This window comes from Vigna unguiculata, chromosome 5, assembly GCF_004118075.2.
Source record: "Vigna unguiculata cultivar IT97K-499-35 chromosome 5, ASM411807v1, whole genome shotgun sequence".
NCBI lineage: Eukaryota > Viridiplantae > Streptophyta > Magnoliopsida > Fabales > Fabaceae > Vigna > Vigna unguiculata.
Genome location: NC_040283.1, coordinates 41,793,633 through 41,813,820, shown reverse-complemented (window position 1 = coordinate 41,813,820; position 20,188 = coordinate 41,793,633). Strand labels below are relative to the sequence as shown.

At 32.4% G+C, this 20,188-nt stretch overlaps 3 protein-coding genes across 5 annotated transcripts in view; 1 reads left to right on the top strand and 2 right to left on the bottom strand.

Annotated features, from left to right (window-relative positions):
- Positions 1–490: 490 nt before the first annotated feature.
- Positions 491–1,847, bottom strand: LOC114184091 (transcription factor CPC-like). Its single transcript, XM_028071330.1, has 3 exons — positions 1,639–1,847; positions 916–1,012; positions 491–825 (listed from the first exon to the last, which is right to left on the bottom strand). Exons 1-3 carry the CDS (start codon positions 1,685–1,687, stop codon positions 735–737), a joined length of 237 nt encoding a protein of 78 aa, XP_027927131.1. The 5' UTR covers positions 1,688–1,847; the 3' UTR covers positions 491–734.
- Positions 1,848–14,979: 13,132 nt separating this feature from the next.
- Positions 14,980–17,780, top strand: LOC114183929 (APO protein 4, mitochondrial). Of its 3 annotated transcripts, XM_028071123.1 has the most exons (4): positions 14,980–15,157; positions 15,249–15,498; positions 16,284–16,363; positions 16,499–17,780. In XM_028071123.1, exons 3-4 carry the CDS (start codon positions 16,290–16,292, stop codon positions 17,259–17,261), a joined length of 837 nt encoding a protein of 278 aa, XP_027926924.1. In that variant the 5' UTR covers positions 14,980–15,157; positions 15,249–15,498; positions 16,284–16,289; the 3' UTR covers positions 17,262–17,780. The 3 variants fall into 3 exon arrangements, with proteins under 3 accessions (XP_027926924.1, XP_027926925.1, XP_027926923.1); XM_028071124.1 differs by lacking the exon at positions 16,284–16,363 and having other exon boundaries at positions 16,510–17,780; XM_028071122.1 differs by lacking the exon at positions 16,284–16,363.
- A 2,042-nt stretch (positions 17,781–19,822) lies between these two features.
- The window catches only part of LOC114184729, a 1,092-nt gene continuing 726 nt past the window's right edge, over positions 19,823–20,188 (bottom strand). The window contains exon 1 of the mRNA XM_028072040.1: positions 19,823–20,188. This exon is cut by the window's right edge and continues 726 nt beyond it. Within this exon, the coding sequence (XP_027927841.1) occupies positions 19,823–20,188 (366 nt within the window).

Sequence of the window (20,188 nt, the reverse complement as noted above, 5' to 3'; positions counted from 1 at the left end):
AATTTAAAGAAAAACTTATAACCTTAATTTTGACCATTCATGATATATTTATATATAGTAATTTTTTAGACATACTTATTATCATTAGCAAAAATTTATTAAAATTAAAATTTTTAATGAATCTCACCTATTATTTAATACTTTTTTGTGATTTTTGTACTTTTTGATAAGTTTTAACATATGTATATGGAAAAAAAAAAACAAATCTTTTAGGTGAAACTATTGTTTGTAGCTGTATGTAACATCATATTATATCCACAACACTAACACCTTTTCTTTTAGGTGTGTTCCACTCAACCCTACAACGAACGATGTGGGACCTAGCGCCACCACCCATTCTATATATATGAAATGAAAAGATCATTCAATCAAGTGGTGCTTCTTAGTTAGAGTTTGAAAGATGATATGCAAGAATAACACACCAGAATCCCTATGCAGTTCTGATATGAAGAATTGGACTGGTTCAATTAATACATGAGAAAGAGAAACGAAGAAAGTGAACACCACCAAGTAACATTTGAAGATGGAAAACTATTACACAAACCAGCTTTTATAGTTGCTGTTTCTTTCTTTTATAGCCAATACAAATACAAATACCTATAAATAAATAAGACCAACTTTAATTCAGTTTATGTCCCACAAAATCACTCCCACAACTTAACACTAATTGTTGCACCCAAAATCTTGTTGCTCATCCTACACTGAACACCACCAATAAGTAGTACTCTGCCACTTCATTCACGAGAACTCGAGAGTCTCGAAGTCCAATACTTCTCTATTTCATCTGCTGTTCTTCCAGGAATTCTTCCAGCAATCAAAGACCACCTAAAAACAAAAACAAACACATTGCTTTTATTCACTACACTTCTTCAAAAGGGTAAGTTTCAAAGCATGTTAACAACAATTTTTTCTCACCTTTTCCCAACCAGTTTATACATCCTGATGATAAGAGTTTCCTCGTCTTCAGAAAATTCAACCTTCCCTGAATCTAAACAGGTTCTGTCATCTTTCACTAAAAAACCATGCAGAAAAGTAGCTAGCTAACTACCAAATTTTTGGTTTGTTGTTGTGTCAACTCTAAGAGACTCAAATTGTTATGATACGTGTGAACACTATTCACTTAACATTTTCATATATATGATGATTGTAATAGTTTGATTGTAGTAATTTCCACTTTTCCACAACCATATGCATGTCAGTTAATAATTGGGTATCTGTCATAAACTCTAGAGTGTTTTTAACTACCTTTTTCTATCAAAAGTTGTCTTTTTTCACATTCTTTATTACTATTGTTGTCTGAAATTATTAAAAGTTATAAATTTTTCCAATTTTCAACTTCAGAAGTGTACACCAGACAGTGCTATTAAAGAAAACTTACAGCAAAAGCAAGTTAGCAATCAAAGAAGATTTTGAAATTAGGTTCCAAAAGTAGTTGGTGTTCCATGAGAAAACACTAAAAGAGTGACCCACAAGAAGAAAAAAACTGCAAAGATTAATGCGTGTGTGTGCACTCTCAAGTTTGCAGGTTTAACAGCTACATGAATTTAATATGATAAAAAAAGCATTGAAATATTTGTTTTGCATGGTAAGTAAGATCTGAAAAAGAAGGAATAATAGAGTGAAAATGAATATACATACCAGAAGAATGTGAAGAAGTTTGAGTGGAAGAGGTATTGGAGTCAGCCATTGGAGGAAGGTGGTGGTTTGAGTGTGGTGGAGGATGAAGTGTGTGTTGAAGAGAAGGAGTTTTGTTGAGAGGTATTAATAGAAGGAGAAGAACAATGGTTGCTGTTGAAGATTTGGGAGGGAGTGGAAAGAAACAGAGAAGAACGGTAGTTGAAGTTGAGGTGGAGGTTGACCATTTATGTTTAACTTTGTTAGGTAGTTGGACAATTTATTGTTAGTTGAAAACTGTTGGGTATTGGGCTCCCTTCCTATGTGGAGAAAAGGCCCAAAATTTGAGAAGCCCATGTCTCACTTAAACCTAGTGGAGAGGAGGCTATAAAATAAAGAGAGAGGCAGAACAATAGAGTAAGAATACACTGAAAGCCCTAACACATAGAGGGAGAGGTAGAGGGAAAATTCTGTTCACGTTTTTCATAGAGCTGTCGCAGTAAATTCGGCGCTGCGGATTCGTTCACCGTTGGATCGGGCTGAAATTTTTACAGCAGGTTCGGAACTCATTGCTCTTCATTCTGACCGGTCGGATCTTTGATACGAGGTCTGAGTTGGGAGATATTAATTTCGCACTGCAGCAGTGATTTGTAGAGGTTTTCCTCTCTTGTTCTTCTCTATTTGAAAGCTTTGTTGCTTTGTTATTTGGTTGGGTGTTGGCACTAATTTGTGCTATTGATTGAGACTCTTTTGTACTCTTGTTGATCATAGTGAAGCTATTTCTTTGGTCTGGACGACTCGTGGTTTTTACCCTTGATTTGAGGGGTTTTCCACGTTAAAAATCTTGGTGCCTTTATTTGTGCTTTTGGTGATTTATTATTGCTGCTCTTTGATTATTGCTCCTCATAGATTCTTGCAAGTTAGGGGAAATTATATCCGCTGCATTCTCTGGTATATTGTTTGTTGTTGTTTTCCCCATCAGAGTGGCATCAGAGCTCTTGGTTGGGCTATATTTACTTGCTTGAATGATGGAGGCAAATGCAAAGATGATTACTTTGAATGGTACAAATTATCATTTGTGGAAGGGCAAGATGAAAGATTTATTATTTGTCAAGAAATTGCATCTTCCGGTCTTTGCTACACAGAAGCCAGATTCTATGTCTGAAGAAGAATGGGACTTTGAGCACCAACAGGTATGTGGTTTTATTCGGCAATATGTTGAAGATAATGTTTATAATCATATTGCTAATGAGACACATGCCAGAGCTTTGTGGGAGAAGATTGAGTCTTTGTATGCTTCTAAGTCGGGCAATAATAAATTGTATTTGTTAAATTGCTTGATGAATTTGAGGTACATGGAGAATTCTTCTATTTCTGATCACTTAAATGAGTTTCAAGGGCTCCTAGATCAATTGTCAGGAATGAGCATAAAGTTTGATGACGAAGTTATGGGATTATGGTTGCTTAATACTCTACCAGAGTCTTGGGAGGTATTTCGGGTTTCAATTACGAACTCTGCCTCGAATGGTGTTGTTTCTTTTCAGATGGCAAAGAGCGGTGCTCTTAATGAAGAGATGAGAAGGAAGGCACATGGTTCTTCATCTCAGTCTGAGATGCTTGTTACAGAAGCTAGGGGGAGAAGTCAGAAAAAGGAACATAAAGGTGGTAGAGAGAAGAGTAGGAGCAAGTCCAAGTCAAGATACAAGAATTTAGAGTGCCATTTTTGTCATAAAACTGGACACATTCAGAAATACTGTTTTAAGTGGAAAAAGGAGAACAAAGACAAGAAGGGCAAACAGAGAGAGAATGATCATGATGATGATGATCGTGTCACTACTGCTACAGATGGTGATCTTGTTCTTCTTCGTGACTTTGAGTCCGTTAATCTTGTATCTGATGAGAGCATGTGGATTATTGATAGTGGTGCTACACTGCATGTTACACCTAGGAAGGAGTTCTTCACATCTTACACTTCTGGTGATTTTGGAGTGTTGAAGATGGGTAATGATGGTGAGTCTAAAGTGATTGGTGTTGGTGATGTTTGCCTGCAAACCAACATGGGAGTGCAGTTGTTGCTTAAAGGAGTCAAACATGCTCCGGATGTTCGTTTTAATTTAATCTCTGTGCAGTTGCTTGATGATTGTGGTTATGACAATCACTTTGGTTCTAGTAAATGGAAGCTCACTAAAGGTAACTTGGTTATGGCCAGAGGGGAGAAACAATCTAAATTGTATTGGACTAAAGCTTTGGTTGCTAAAGACAGTGTGAATGCTATGTATATGGAGGCATCTTTGTGGCACCGGAGGCTTGGTCATATAAGTGAGAAAGGGCTTAACTGCTTAGCTAAAAAGGATGTGCTTATGGGATTGAGAAATGCAGAATTGGAGAAATGTTCTCATTGCATGGCTGGTAAACAAACCAGAGTATCTTTTAAGAAGCATCCACCCTCAAGGAAGTCAGAATTGCTTGAATTGGTGCATTCTGACGTTTGTGGCCCATTAAAGGTAAAGTCATTTAGTGGTGCACTTTACTTTGTTACTTTTATTGATGATTGTTCCAGGAAGCTATGGGTCTATGCTCTTCAGCGGAAAGGTCAAGTACTTGAAAAGTTCAAGGAATTTCATGCTATGGTTGAGAGGCAATCAGGCAAGAAGCTGAAATGCATCCGTAGTGATAATGGTGGTGAGTACCGTGGACCTTTTGATGTTTATTGCAGGCAGCATGGTATTAGACACGAGAAGACTCCTCCTAAAACTCCTCAGTTGAATGGTCTAGCGGAGAGGATGAACAGGACCTTGGTTGAAAGGGTTACATGTATGCTTTCAGAAGCAAAGTTGCCTAAGCACTTTTGGGGAGAGGCATTGCTTGCAGCTGTGCATGTTATTAATCTCAGTCCCGCAGTTGCTTTGAATACTGAGGTGCCAGACAAAATTTGGTTTGGTAAGAATGTTAGCTATGATCATTTGCGTGTCTTTGGTTGCAGGGCATTTGTTCATGTTCCTAAGGATGAAAGATCCAAGTTAGATAAAAAGACAAGGCAATGTATCTTTATTGGCTATGGTGAGGATGAATTTGGCTACAGGTTTTATGATCCTGTTGAGAAGAAGCTTGTTAGAAGCCGTGATGTACAATTCATGGAAGATCAGACCATTGAAGACATTGATAAGGTGAAGAAGACCACACCCGAGAAAGACAGTAATCTCACTGATGGTAATCCGATGAGGTTGCCCACTCACAATTTGGAGAATGTTGAAACGGAAGCTCAAGACAATGAGCAACATGGTGATGTTGATGATCAACAGTTTGGAAGTGGAGTAGAGGTTCCAATTGATGATGCTCAAGAGGAACATGATGATGATGACGATCTTGGTGATATACCTGAATCACCTCAAGTCCAACTCAGGAGGTCTAATAGACAGAAACAACCTTCTACAAGGTATTCCTGTGATGAGTACATAACCTTGACTGACGGTGGAGAACCTGAGTGTTTTGAAGAGGCTTTGGATAGTGAAGAGAAGAAACAGTGGCTGGATGCAATGCAAGATGAGATGAAATCTTTGCATGATAATCACACTTACGACTTGGTGAAATTGCCTAAGGGCAAAAGGGCATTGGAAACTAGGTGGATTTTCAGGGTGAAACAAGATTCAAATTCTACACTTCCAAGGTACAAGGCCAGATTAGTGGTGAAAGGTTTCAGACAGAAAAAGGGTGTTGATTTCAATGAGATTTTCTCACCTGTGGTGAAAATGTCATCCATCAGAACTGTGCTAAGTTTAGCTGCTACTCTTGATTTGGAGGTTGAGCAGATGGATGTGAAGACAGCTTTCCTTCATGGTAATTTGGAGGAAGAGATATACATGAAGCAACCTGATGGTTTTCTTGTTAAAGGCAAGGAAGAATATGTGTGTAGACTAAGGAAGAGTCTATACGGTTTGAAGCAGGCTCCAAGGCAGTGGTATAAGAAGTTTGAGTCTTTTATGTGTGAGCAGGGTTACATGAAGACTACTTCTGATCATTGTGTCTTTGTTAAAAGTTTTTCTAATGATGACTTTATTATCCTGTTATTATATGTTGATGACATGCTTATTGTTGGAAAAGATATTTCCAAAATTGACAGGTTAAAGAAGACACTTGGCGAGTCTTTTGCCATGAAAGACTTGGGAGCTGCTAAAAGGATTCTTGGCATACATATCTCACGTGATAGGAGAGAAAAGAAGATTTATCTATCACAAGAGCAATACATTAGGAAGGTGTTGCAGAGATTCCAGATGGAAAATGCTAAAGCTGTGAGTACTCCTCTTGCTACTCATTTTAAACTGAGTGTTAAACAGAGTCCTTCAAATGAAGTTGAGAAGACCAATATGAGTAGAGTTCCTTATGCATCTGCGGTGGGCAGTTTGATGTATGCGATGGTGTGTACAAGACCAGATATTGCACATGCTGTTGGTACAGTTAGTCGATTTTTGTCAAACCCAGGTAGAGAGCATTGGAATGCTGTGAAATGGATTTTGAGGTATCTTCATGGTACAGTTGATATGAAGCTTTGTTTTGGAGGTGATAAACCTACTTTGATGGGTTACTCAGACTCAGATTTGGCTGGGGATATTGATTCCAGAAAGTCCACTTCGGGCTATTTGATAAAGTTTGCAGGGGGAGCTGTGGCTTGGCAATCAAGACTACAAAGGTGTGTAGCGTTGTCTACTACAGAAGCAGAGTTCATTGCTATTACTGAAGCATGCAAGGAGGTGTTATGGTTGAAGAAATTCTTGCAGGAGCTTGGTTTTAGGCAAGATAACTATTCATTGTTTGTTGATAGCCAAAGTGCTATCCATCTTGGTAAGAATCCAACTTTTCATTCTAGATCCAAACATATTGATGTGAGGTATCATTGGATACGTGATGCTTTGGATGCTAAGTTGTTGGAGTTGAAAAAGGTTCATACAGATGATAATGGTGCTGATATGATGACTAAAGCATTGCCAAGAGGAAAGTTTGAAGTTTGTTGTGAGATCGCCGGTTTGGCGGTTATCTCCACATAGTTGTGAGGGGGAGATTTGTTGGGTATTGGGCTCCCTTCCTATGTGGAGAAAAGGCCCAAAATTTGAGAAGCCCATGTCTCACTTAAACCTAGTGGAGAGGAGGCTATAAAATAAAGAGAGAGGCAGAACAATAGAGTAAGAATACACTGAAAGCCCTAACACATAGAGGGAGAGGTAGAGGGAAAATTCTGTTCACGTTTTTCATAGAGCTGTCGCAGTAAATTCGGCGCTGCGGATTCGTTCACCGTTGGATCGGGCTGAAATTTTTACAGCAGGTTCGGAACTCATTGCTCTTCATTCTGACCGGTCGGATCTTTGATACGAGGTCTGAGTTGGGAGATATTAATTTCGCACTGCAGCAGTGATTTGTAGAGGTTTTCCTCTCTTGTTCTTCTCTATTTGAAAGCTTTGTTGCTTTGTTATTTGGTTGGGTGTTGGCACTAATTTGTGCTATTGATTGAGACTCTTTTGTACTCTTGTTGATCATAGTGAAGCTATTTCTTTGGTCTGGACGACTCGTGGTTTTTACCCTTGATTTGAGGGGTTTTCCACGTTAAAAATCTTGGTGCCTTTATTTGTGCTTTTGGTGATTTATTATTGCTGCTCTTTGATTATTGCTCCTCATAGATTCTTGCAAGTTAGGGGAAATTATATCCGCTGCATTCTCTGGTATATTGTTTGTTGTTGTTTTCCCCATCAAAAACTACTACTTCTGTACTTAGTATATCAGTTAAGTGTAATATTTTCACTGGGACAATTTTTTTTTAAGATTTATCTTTATTTTTGTTTTTTTTAAATCCTTTAATTTTTTATCTTTTAACTTGTATCGATTTAGTTATTTAAAAATAATAATGTTTTCAATCTTGAAAAATTCTTCTGACTGATTTATAGCAGAAATTTATACCGTGAATTATATTCACTTTTAGATGTTTGAATAGATACACATAAGTAAGTAATCATGAACATAGTGAAAATTTTCTTACAAGACAATAAACAATGTAGAGATTTAACAGGGGTGAATTGAATCTCATGATAACAATTTATTATTGTCCCTTTTTGTTTTTTTCTGTGTATGAATAGTTCTTTGTTGTTGAAGATAAGTGGATTTTTTTTTTCTGATTAATTAAATCTCTCACCAGACGAATTTGATGGAACAAATTTTTATGTTTTGAACGAATAAAAAAAGTTCTAAAATGGACACTGGTCTGATTTTAGAAAAAATAAATATACTCACCTTTTGGTTACATTCCGAAATGAGTGTAGTTTTAAAGTGTTTTACATAGACTAAGAAAATTTTAAGCATAATCAAGTTAATTCTTTTTTATAGAATATTGAAACAGTGATATAAAGATATAAATTTAACAACTACTTTATACCCCGAAAGATTAATTTAATAATAAAAATTTAAAAACATAATAACCTTTTATACTATAATATTCGAATGGTTTAATTAAGTTTTAAATCATGATAATTATGAATATTTTTAATTAAGTCTTTTTTTTATTTATTGAGCATTCAAAAATTTTATATTTTTTAATCGGGTGTTTTCTGCTTGATCTACCCTTAGTTTAATGATATAACTATTATATTCTCTATCATTGTTTATTGTTTCAAGTATTAAAATACGTGAGATTTTATTGTTAATAAAAAATAATATTATAATTAAAAATTATGAGATTTTGTTGTGAATATAAATGATATCAAATGGAATAAAATGTGACTTTTGTTATTTTTATTGAAAACGTATTAGATAATAAGAATAATCTTACAGGTATAAAAATAATAAAAGTATAAGACATAACTATTATTTAACATGTTTTCAATTATAATAAAAATTATTTTTTGTTTTATAATATTATTTTATATTAATAATATAATTTTATATTCTTTTAATATATAAGTAAGTAAGATAACATAATTACACTCAAATCTCTTAAATAATGAAATTAAAATTACAAGAACTCAATTAATTTTTTTTGAATACTTAATAAATAACAAATATTTATTAAGAACTGAAAAAATATATAAATTTATTAAACATAATTAAACTTATTAAATTAATGTTTTACTTATTTTTAGTTTTTTAATGAATATTTTTAAACGAATTGCATAATATTTTGTATTTTCTTGATTGTTAAAATATAAATATTATCTTAAGTTCTTCTTTTCTTGCTTATATGCTGTAAAGAAAAATAAAACAAAAACTATTCAAACCCACTTTGTAGCTTATAAATACAATGTTATAAAACAAACAAAAAAATGTATAAAAAAAATACAAAATGATGTAATAATGCATGGTTACGTACTGTATAAATTAAAAATTATTATAATAGTATTTAGTATTTTTTAATATGATCAAGTCAAGCTTTATGATGTAATTAACAGTAATCATTTCGAAGTTTTTTATACATCGACAGTTATCTTTATGCATTAGCCCATTACATTTTACTCTTTTTTTTTCCTTTCTCTCTCTATCTCATTACTGTATTCTGTATTGTATAATTTTTGAGATAAATAAAATTATTTTGGACATGAAGTAAATGAACTTTGTTATTTAAGTAGGAAAACGTGTTTGCCACAACACAATCTATTCCTAAAAAAAACATCATTTAGGTACATATTTAATCATTAAAAAAATCAGAAATTACAGAAAGTCATTATCTGTTGATAATTACAAAAATGTGTCAGTAATCCTATTTTTTGGACAGGTTTTGGACGAGTAAAAATTTGTTCATAAAAACACAATCAATAATAGAGTATTAAGGAAGTATTCTAATATACTGACTGCTGCAATAACATCACCATTAGCGCCATTTGGACATTGATTTACGCTAGTGCAGGACGCGTTGGGCGTTACTAGTTTTCCACATTGTGTTTTTTCAGGAGAATGAAAATTATCGTTTAGTTAATTATTAGATCGAATTGAAAATTTAATATAGGGTACTAAACATAATTATTTACTTTGATAGTTTGAATATTCAATAATCATTTATATTTATACAGTAGAATAGGTTTTGTGCTGAGAATAACAAGAAGACATAATTTAGAGACTTTCGTTTGATTTAAGATGTGAAAGAGATTAATTTTTTGAGTGATAGGATAAAATCCATTAACAATAACTTTACAAAATAGTAAAATCACCGTAAGTTCATGTCTATAATGAATCCGATATATATATATATATATATATATATATATATATATATATATATATATATATATATATATATATATATATATATATTTATTTATTTATTTCTAAATGCTTGATTGTTAGCGTAAGGTGAATTATAGTAATATGACTATTGAAATGCATTGCATTGTGATGCAACATGTATCATTTATATATGATATTTCTTTTTCAAATTAGCTTATCATTTTTATTGTTTCGTTGTTGTGTTATTTTAGCATAATCATTATTTATTGATGTGAACAGAAGACTATGCAATGCACATCTGAAAATTACACTCACAGGTCAAGTTGTACATGAATATAAGTGTAAGTAACATCTAATCTTTTAAATTAGATGAACAGAGACCAATATTTATTTTTGTCGCTGTTTGTTTGTGTTTTAAATTATCAAAACAACTTTAGGTTATTAAGATTATATTAACCATTTTGTTTCATAGTTGTATAATTTATTTTTAAGACACATTTAATTATTTTTATATTTTTTATAATTATTTAACTTTAATCTAATTGATATATTTTATTTGATAATTATACAATTATAATTTTTTTTCTTGATATTTAACATTCTTTTACTTTTGTAAAAAAATATTTAATTAATATTTATAAAAGTTAAGATGAAGGTGTATACAGGTTCTATAGATACCACGAGAATGTGACAAATTTTACACCCACCAAATATAAAAATAAAAATAAAATTATTTTGAAAATAAAAATAAAATAGTCAAGTATGTACCGGTCTCGCCTTTACCTTCTCTCTAAGAGTTAATAAAATGAATAATATATTAAAAATAAATAAGTTATATGATGTAAAACACTTACACATCATTTAAATAAATTATAATGAGCGTAAAAACACTTTATGGGAATGTCTCCTCCTCTACGACTCCGCATTTCAATTTCTTCTTTATATAAATCTTCGCATATAGAAATTACAACATTTTAAACTTTTGTAAAACAAATGTAGTGATTATATTTGACTTTAAGAGACATTAAATTTAACAAAATATAATAAACTATTGTTTATTTAATGTTGTATTCAATATATTATGATACATTATTTAAATTAAAGATATAAAAAGCTTTTTGAAATACGATATTCTTTGTTATCGTACATGGTTTACTATTTTCACAAATAATAAGTATTTTCAAATTTGGTATTCATTCTACACTAAAAAAGTATGATTTTAGAAGAAAGAGGTCAATACGAGAGAATGACTATCAGAAATAGAGAATTATTTTATTTGAATTTTAAAAGAAAAACTTGAATAAAAAAGTACGAGACTTATTATTCGAATATTTATATTTTCTCCATGATTAATGTTGTATTAAACCAGTGTTCAAATGACATTTTTTGTCAAACTTATACACAATCAACCTGGTGTGATTGCATAAACCATTACTTTAATCCATGTCTCTAAAAAGTATTATTGGAATTTCAACCTTACAAAAATGAGCTTGTGGTATTTATATCATTTAAAAATTGTTTTGATCCACTTCCCTTCAACTTCACTAATTCCCTTCATCTTATTAACATGAAAAACTTGAACTTAAAGTATTCTTTTTATTTTTATGGTATAATGGACGAGATGAAATTGTTGGTTCCATCAACTACTTCCAAAATTATGTTCAAATATTTCTTTAAAGAAGTGCAATTTGTCAAATTTGACAATGGTTTAGGGTAAAGAAAATTAACCAAATAAAAGATATAATTATCATCTATATCGATTAGGGGATCTTTTAGAAATTCAACAACATACTCACTATTTTAGTATGTCATTTGCATTGTCTTGATACATTTTTGTTTCAATCTCATGGTCTTTTATTAATTTTAACACTTTGCAAATCTAGAATAAGAGAAATTTACAACATCATTTATTATACATTGTTTGCAACTTTAGATATAGTGGTAAAATTTGTTTAAGATTCACTTCAATAATTAAAATCTTTCTTTAACATTATTTTTCTTATTCTTCAATGTCCCTTTATATTAATAATCTCTTGAACTCAAAATTTCTTTCATTATCCAAAAAACCCTTTATTAACTTTGTCTTAAGTGTCTCTCCTTCATTACGTGACTCTTCTCATATTCTCAAAGGTTACTATTATAATAACATTAAACCTTTGCTTATTACATCAGCTTTTTACCTAATGATTAAATCGATATTGGGCCTAAGACCACACAATCCCCTTTAGCTTTAGTCTAAAAAAATGTTATATATTTTCCAACCACTAATTCAATCGATCTTGGATCTACTACCACATAACTTCTTAGCCTTAGCCTAAAAGAGCGTAAGACTAAAATGTTGTATCTTTATCCTTTATCTATTATATGTTGACTTTTGTCTTTGTCTAATAGTGTATATTTTCTTATGTCACCTTTTTTTCTTTATAGGTGTCTTGATAGGTGGTTTTTCATCTTCTTTAGGTACATTGAAAAGTTGCCATTATTTCTTTTTAGGTGCCTTCAAAGGTCGTTAATATTTTTTCTAGTTCGCCAATATTTTGTAGTGTCTTGATAGGTCACTTTAGGTGTTTTGAAAAGTCACCCATATTTTTGTTTAGTGTCTTGAAAGATCACTAGATGCCTTGAAATGACATCTTAATTTTTGAGTTCCATGTCTTAAAATGTCACTAAGTGTCTTCAAAGATCATTTTAATTCTTGAGTTCAGTGCCTTGAAAGGTACTTTAATTTTTTTGGCTCGGTATCTTGAAAGGTTATCTTAATATATTAGTTTTTGAGGATCATTAATTCTTCTTAATGAACATATTGATAGAACATTCCGAAACAAGCTGGTTATCGATTTAAATTGATCTTTAAATTTGACTATAAAATCGAAATAAAAACCTCACATTTACATATATATATATATATATATATATATATATATATATATATATATAAAAGTATTTTGCATTAGTTATTGAAATAATGTTACAATTTAAAATAAATAAATGAATATTTGTTAAGAAAGTAGTCTTAAAAGAAAACTTTAGTCTTGGATGTAATAACCCGATTGCTTAATCTTTTGTAATTTACCTCCAAATGGTTCTGAACCAAATTGGGTGAATCTCTGATATAATTTCATCCTTGTTGAGAATTGGTAATCAACAAATTCATGTTTTCCCACACATTCCAGTAACAATGAAGTTCAATGTAAGCCCTTGCAGCCCATTCAAAAAGTTAAAAACAAACAAATACAGTGGTTTGCACTTATTTTTGCTAAGACAAATCAATCACGCCATGCCAACACCGCAATTTCACTACCCAATTTGTGATATGCAGTCCACTCAGTGAATTTATACCCACCAGCAAATGAAAAGGTATTGTCAAACTTAAGAGACCAATCAAGAACCCAAAGTTAACATTAACTAGCTTTTTATATATATATATATATATATATATATATATATATATATATATATATATATATAAACCTATATTCAAAATAGTTATTTTTGGGTGAAGATTTAAACGGGTTCTTGTCTGAAATTCTGCAAAGTGAAACTGTGCGCAAACGAAAACGAGAGTGCAAGAGATGGAACCTGCTACGGGAATTTCTACTGCGAACTCGGCGTAGTAGAAAACGGAGAACAAGGCAGAGACACCGGAAACGACGTAGGAGATGACAATGGCGGGTCCCATTTTTTTTTTGTTTTCCTCGTTCGCAATCATGGATATGCGAATTCCGTTTCGTTCTGCCATGAAGCTGGGAGCAGAAAAAATTTCTTCAAGATTCTCGTCGTCGATGACAAATCGGAGCTACACGAACACAGTCGCAGGTTGTGCAGACATCGCGCTTCCAAGGGCAACTGATCAATGCACTCTTTAAGATAAGACCATGATTGGCATCGCGGGGCTAGTTAGGTAATGGACGGTATATAGCATTTATTAATGAGTATTTGTCATTAATAAAGACTATGGACGATATAAAGAATGTGTTATTTGGTGAAACACTTAAGTATCTATTGTTCAAAACTGCCTCATTAAATCATGATTTTGAGTCACATTGATCTATCATGATCTTTGAGTGCCGATTTTGTTAGAATTTAAGTATACTTCTATAATTTTCTTTGACAAACATTTTATAAATAAATTTGTCATTTTTTCACAAATTTTTTGAATCTTTATATCATAATTTCTTTAAAAATCATGACTTAATTTTTTTAGAAGAATATGTTTTGTTTTGTCACCTTTAATATTTTCTTTGTTCAATTGAGAAATACATGTACTATTGTTTTCATATATGACTGTTGATTTCATCTTTTTTCATGATAGATCACAATTTTATCGCATATATTAATTATAGACCTTAACCAAATATATTCATGACTTGTCTCATGTGATACTAAAATTTAAGCATGATTTGACAATGTAGCTGTTATGGTTTGTTTCACATATTGCTATGAAATTGTTGTGCCACTGCAAGTGAACAAATTTCTTATTTATGATCGACCGTGAGAATTTGATAAATAACTTGTATATGCAAGTAAAGTGTATTTTCATATTCTTCTCCTTAATTTTAAATGATTCCCGGTAGAGTTCAATAAAATTCAATAAGATGCTTTGACGTAGGACAAGTACGTCTTTACTATTATAACAATAAGATATATTTTCATCTAATTTGCCATAAATTTCACTTGTTTATTTTTCCTATTTTACCTTATTATTCCACTTTCATTGATAAAATTTTTCTTTGAATTTTTCTTCATGACCATATCCATGAACATGAACACAAAAATATGAATAAGACATTGTTGCATTCACTTATAGATATGGAACATAATCAATTGGAGAAATCTCATGACTTTTCGTCAATATATCATTATTTTATGCGGTCACAAAAAGTCTTGAAATTAATTTAGAATATTTGTAAAAAAAAAATACTTTACTTTTTCTTTAATAGTATCACCTAGACTCATTGTATCTAACTATATGTTAACATTTTGTACGGTTAAAAATATTTTGATCACCTCATAAAAAAATATTAATAATAATAATTTTTTATATATAAAATTATAAAATTAATAAAATAATATTAATTTATAATAAATAATGTAACCATGTGAAAAAATTCTATAATTCGGTCGATATGTATAAAAATAGAGATGTTCTGTAGTTTCATTATCAAATGTTGTGTTGCCTACAAAAACTTCCTACGTCCAAATCTTTCATCTCCAAAACAAAAGAAGCACTGATCTGCAACTCGGCTACTCCATCTTCTTCAATCCGCAAACAAAGAAGAAACGATCCAGAATACGTAATTGAACTGGGGCTTTGATTCCTCGTAACTCTTCTACGTCGTACGAGGTAGGTGCTTACTTCCACTTGATTTTATTGATGACGTCCAAGTGTTCGATGAAATGCCTATCTGAGAGGAATTTATGTTTTTCCATTGCAGGCTGGATGGAGGGTATGAGAAAGATGGCGCGGTACGGTTTCGTGTTCTCCGGTAACCCTCCGAGGTTTTACGGCACGAAAGTGGACCTGAGAAAGCTCCGGCCGATGATTCTGAAGAGAATCGATAATCGGGCACAGAGTTACCCGGTTCGCGCAATGGTTCCGGTTGCAAACGAGGTTCTCCAAGCCAGGAATGTTCTCATCCATGGCGTTTCTACACTCCTTAACTTCCTTCCTCTCATGGCTTGCAAGTGAGTTAATTATCCTTTTTCTTTTGGAGCGGGTTTTAAATGCATTTTTATTTACATTTGATGCACATTTTTTTTCAGTATAATTTTGATATGTAAAGATAGTAGTCGACTTGAGCATGTCACCTCTCCTAAAGCGTACCTATGATCTGCAACAAAACAAAATGATCTCAAATGACTTTTAAAGTGTTTTTGCGAGATACAGGATTTGATGTCAACATTTGATAACACTTTAAAAAGCCTTTACACTATTAGTGTATTTTAAATAAATTCCTTTTTTTATTTAGTGCTAATATTAGTAAATTGTTTCCACTTTGTTGGTCTATATTAGAGTTTAATTTGAATTTGAGTGTCACAAACAGGACCAAAAACATCAGAACATTAAGCAGTTTCTTTGGTTCTTTAATGCGATTATGGTTATTTTTTAATTTGGCACTTATGCGTTATTGTAACTCCATGACTTTACTTTCTTATAATGACAAAAGCGAGGTGAATGAATTTAAAAACTATTGAATACTTGTAGGGATAAAGTTGAAAGCTTTTGTCCTATAAATATGATATTGAAAATGGATGTTAACAACAGGAGCAATGCAACTCAATTTTATTTTAGTTCTAGTATTCGGGATTGTTGCTCTAAATTTGATGTGGGTGCTTTTGCATTAGGCAGCTTCTTCTGCACTGACATGTCATCCAATAAATTTGTAATCTTGTTCATACAATCATTGGTTAACACAGGACTTGTTTTGATCTTCCTCTTTTTTTGTTGGTTTAAATATCCATCAAAATAGTAAAAAATGACGGAACAAAAGGCCGAGGTTTTCTTGGTAAAAGAACTGAAGTTTCACAACATTAGCTCGCTAAAATATATGTGAGTAAACAAACAATTGTATTTTTTCTGGTCGTTATAAATGATAAATGCTGTTAGTAATGACGTGTTGGTTGTTTCTTGTTTTTCTAAATATTTTGTACATTTGTATCCTTATCTTAGATTATTCATTGACAGATTTTGTCCAGAGATATATATCGGTGAACAGGGACATTTAATTCAGACCTGCTGGGGTTACAAGCATCGTGCCAAAAACCGGGTTCATGAGTGGATCAAAGGGGGTTTGAATGATATACTTGTCCCTGTTGAATCATTTCACCTGAAATACATGTTCCAAAGTGTTATTAGGCACAATGAAAGGTTTGACTTTGATCGCATTCCTGCTGTTGTTGAGCTGTGCTGGCAAGCAGGGGCTGATCTCCAGGATGAGAATCTTAATTCAAGTAGCTCGAACTCGGAGGCTGCCAGTGAAAGTGTGTCTGTAAACGAGAATTTGTCCCCAGAGGATCTTGCCTCTATAGCTAATAACACATTAACTGCTTGGGAGGCTCTTAGGTCTGGGGTGGAGAAGTTGTTGTTGGTTTATCCAGTAAAAGTTTGTAAATATTGTTCTGAGGTTCATGTTGGGCCATCTGGTCATAAAGCTAGGCTCTGTGGGGTTTTCACGTATGAGAGCTGGAAAGGAGCCCACTTTTGGGTGAAAGCTAATGTGGATAACTTAGTACCCCCAAAGATTGTGTGGAGACGAAGGCCTCATGATCCTCCTGTACTTGTGAATGAAAGGAAAGAATTTTATGGGCGTGCTCCAGCTGTATTGGATCTGTGCTCAAAAGCTGGTGCCATTGTGCCTAAAAAGTATAATTGTATGATGAAGTTGCAAGGTTTGTCTGGTCCTGCCAATAATAGGTTTTTTGGGATCACTACAGAACCAAACTTTTGAAAGCAACAGTAAGTTGAATTGTAGGTCTAGTCGGAGGCAGGCCCTAGGTCAGGGACAGTTTAGAGCGAAATTTGACATGTCATTACTCCCAGCTGCAATTTTTTTGCACAATTTAGGTTGTCTAACATATCTGATTATGGATCCATCCATGTGCCTCTTATCTTGCTGTAATCTTCTGTTGCATGCAGCAAGCTAGAAATTTGGTTCCTATATCTCGTGTCTCCCAAAATATTTCTGCAGTGAAAATCAAAACCTCTACATATATGACTTATTGGACCCGCTCCTCAGGTTGGAAGCAAAAGGTATTTTCATGTCCTACTTATTCAAAGATCCCAGTTATTTTTCTCGTTTGACTGATTTTTTCCTTTTAGTAATCATAAGTCCATAATTATTCATCCGGGAAATATTACATTGTTGTAAATGTTTGTAATATGTACATTGCTGTAAAATTGGAAAGGGCTTCGTTACAGTAAAATTTCTGATTTCTCGAGATATCAAAAGGAAGAATTGCTTTCTTTACAGAATCGTTTATTTCCTGTTTACTATCAACTGTCTGCCAGTTTAGTTATAATTTATGACTCCTGATTGAAATAATATCGTTGGGTTCCTCGAGAGTTGGAACCTAACCTGAAAAACATGTACAAGTTTTTATTTACGAATAAGTTGCTTGAATTTTAAATGAAAGTGTTTCAGTTTGCTGAAAGAAATCTGTGACTTTGTGTTGGGGTAAAAATTAACTTGTTGAGACGTTTTTTTAAACAAAATGCAGTCATCTAAGGACAAAGTTGACAAACTTTGCATGTGGTGCGACCTAAATGATGACAACAAACTTAAATTGAAGCATTGACGATAGAAGGGTCTGGGTTCATTTCATTTGTGAGATATATTCCAATATATCATAGTTCCAGATTGGAAGACCATAAACTTATATAATAGATAATATTTTAAATGAAATTATTTTAACAATGTTAATGAATTTAAAGTTGAAACATTAGTCCCGCTTTTTTTATCTTCAGTTGGAGGTTTGCTGCCATATATTCAAACATTCCATGTTCTTGATTGAGATCTTCCCTCTTAGTCCACCAAAAAGGGCCACAAAACCACCAAATATAAAAACAGCTAATATCTTAAATATGATAACCTAAAAAATGTCAATAGATTTGAAAGGTGGAATATTAACCCTAGATAGACTATAAGCGAATGGAAAAAATTGTTAATGCTTTTTTACCATGCCATTCTTATATTCTACTTTATTTGCTTTTAACATAAAGTAATTTTAGCATATCAAATGTATCAATAAAATTGATTACTTCAGTTAATTTTGTTCAAAAACATTATTATGTACCAAATTTCTTCTCATTATTAATTACTTTTAAAATTATCTTGTTATTCATTAATAAAAAACACACCTACTCATAATAAATATAATATTTTATAAAAATTATAAAATGCTTTTTAAGATTGACAATTAACTTCTTCTAACATTTGTCTCGTATTAAGGATCAAAAGGAGTCTGTGTTTTTGCATTTCAAAAATAATTTGATTATGTAGTTTGGATTACACAACTCATTTAGCCGAGATTTATCCCACCATTCAATTCCTTTTAATCAGTTGCCATTTGCCAGTTTTTATCGTGCACTGATGCTTACAATTCTGATATTGGCTGGTAACAAGTTTAATGCAGGTAAAAAAGAAAATAAACTTCATAGTATCTCATCTACCTCACTATTAAATGCTTGATGCATGTTATTTTGGAAGAATATTGATAAACAAAGATGAACTCAAGAGATCGACAAAACGTGAATGAGAATTCTGAAAAAACAAAAAAAAATACTAATGTTTCATATTGTTATTGTTATTAAAGTTTCATCTCGGCCAAATATTGTGTTAAATCTAACTATTTTATCTTCATATTTATTCTTAATTACAGTGGTTGCATCTGAACATACCAGAAAAGAAATTATTTTGTCTCCATTCTGATTTTCTTTATTTTGTCCTCATAAAGATATTTTAGGAGAAGAGAAGCCTAAATTGCGAAAAATGGTAGCAGTCACTTAAGATTGGCCACTTCTTTATACTCTTAAGATTTTCATTCTATCTAACAATGTAAACATGAAATTCATCCACAGAAGAAGCAAAGTTAGGGAAACACTCAACGGCTCTGTTCATTTGATTATGAATATTTTTAGTGTATATAAATCCTGAATCACCAGCATTGCGTCATTTTGTACTCAGCTGAATGGAAGAGATTCCCACAAAATTACGTGATTATCTTTCATTTAAGCAATTTTAATGACCTTCCTATGATGTTTTTTCTTTGAATATTATGCTTCCCAAGTTATATCTATTGCACTTAACAAAGTATGGCAAACAAGTGAGTATATATAACATCAATATATGACAGATTCTTTCAGAAAGACATAGCAAGCAAACAAAGTAAAACAAAAACTGCATAGAGTCACAGAATGTTGTCTCCCCTTTTAACTCTAGATGTAACAAACAATAATGTAAAGAAATGTTTCAACACTGTATAGTTATTATACGTATACCTAGAATTAAGCTCATGCATAGCCACTAGTGCTAACTGTTCCCTTAAACACATAGAGACAGTCTCCATTTTCAACTCCATGCCACCTGAGGCTACAACTATCACGCATAATCCTCTGTCTGTGTATAAACAAATAGTCATCAGAAGGAAGAATCTTTCTGCTTATCAGTAACTGCTTCAACTCATTCACTGTGTTTGCATCTCTCATCTCCAATGGAATGGTGGCTGCATTAAGCAAACTAGAAGAAGTTTGCACAACCAAGCTTAACTTCCTTGTGGGGGGTTCATCTCTTGATCGATTCATGGTCTTGAGGAACACAACAATCTCACAAAATTCACCAATGCCATATTCACTTAAGGTTCTAAAATCTTCATCAAG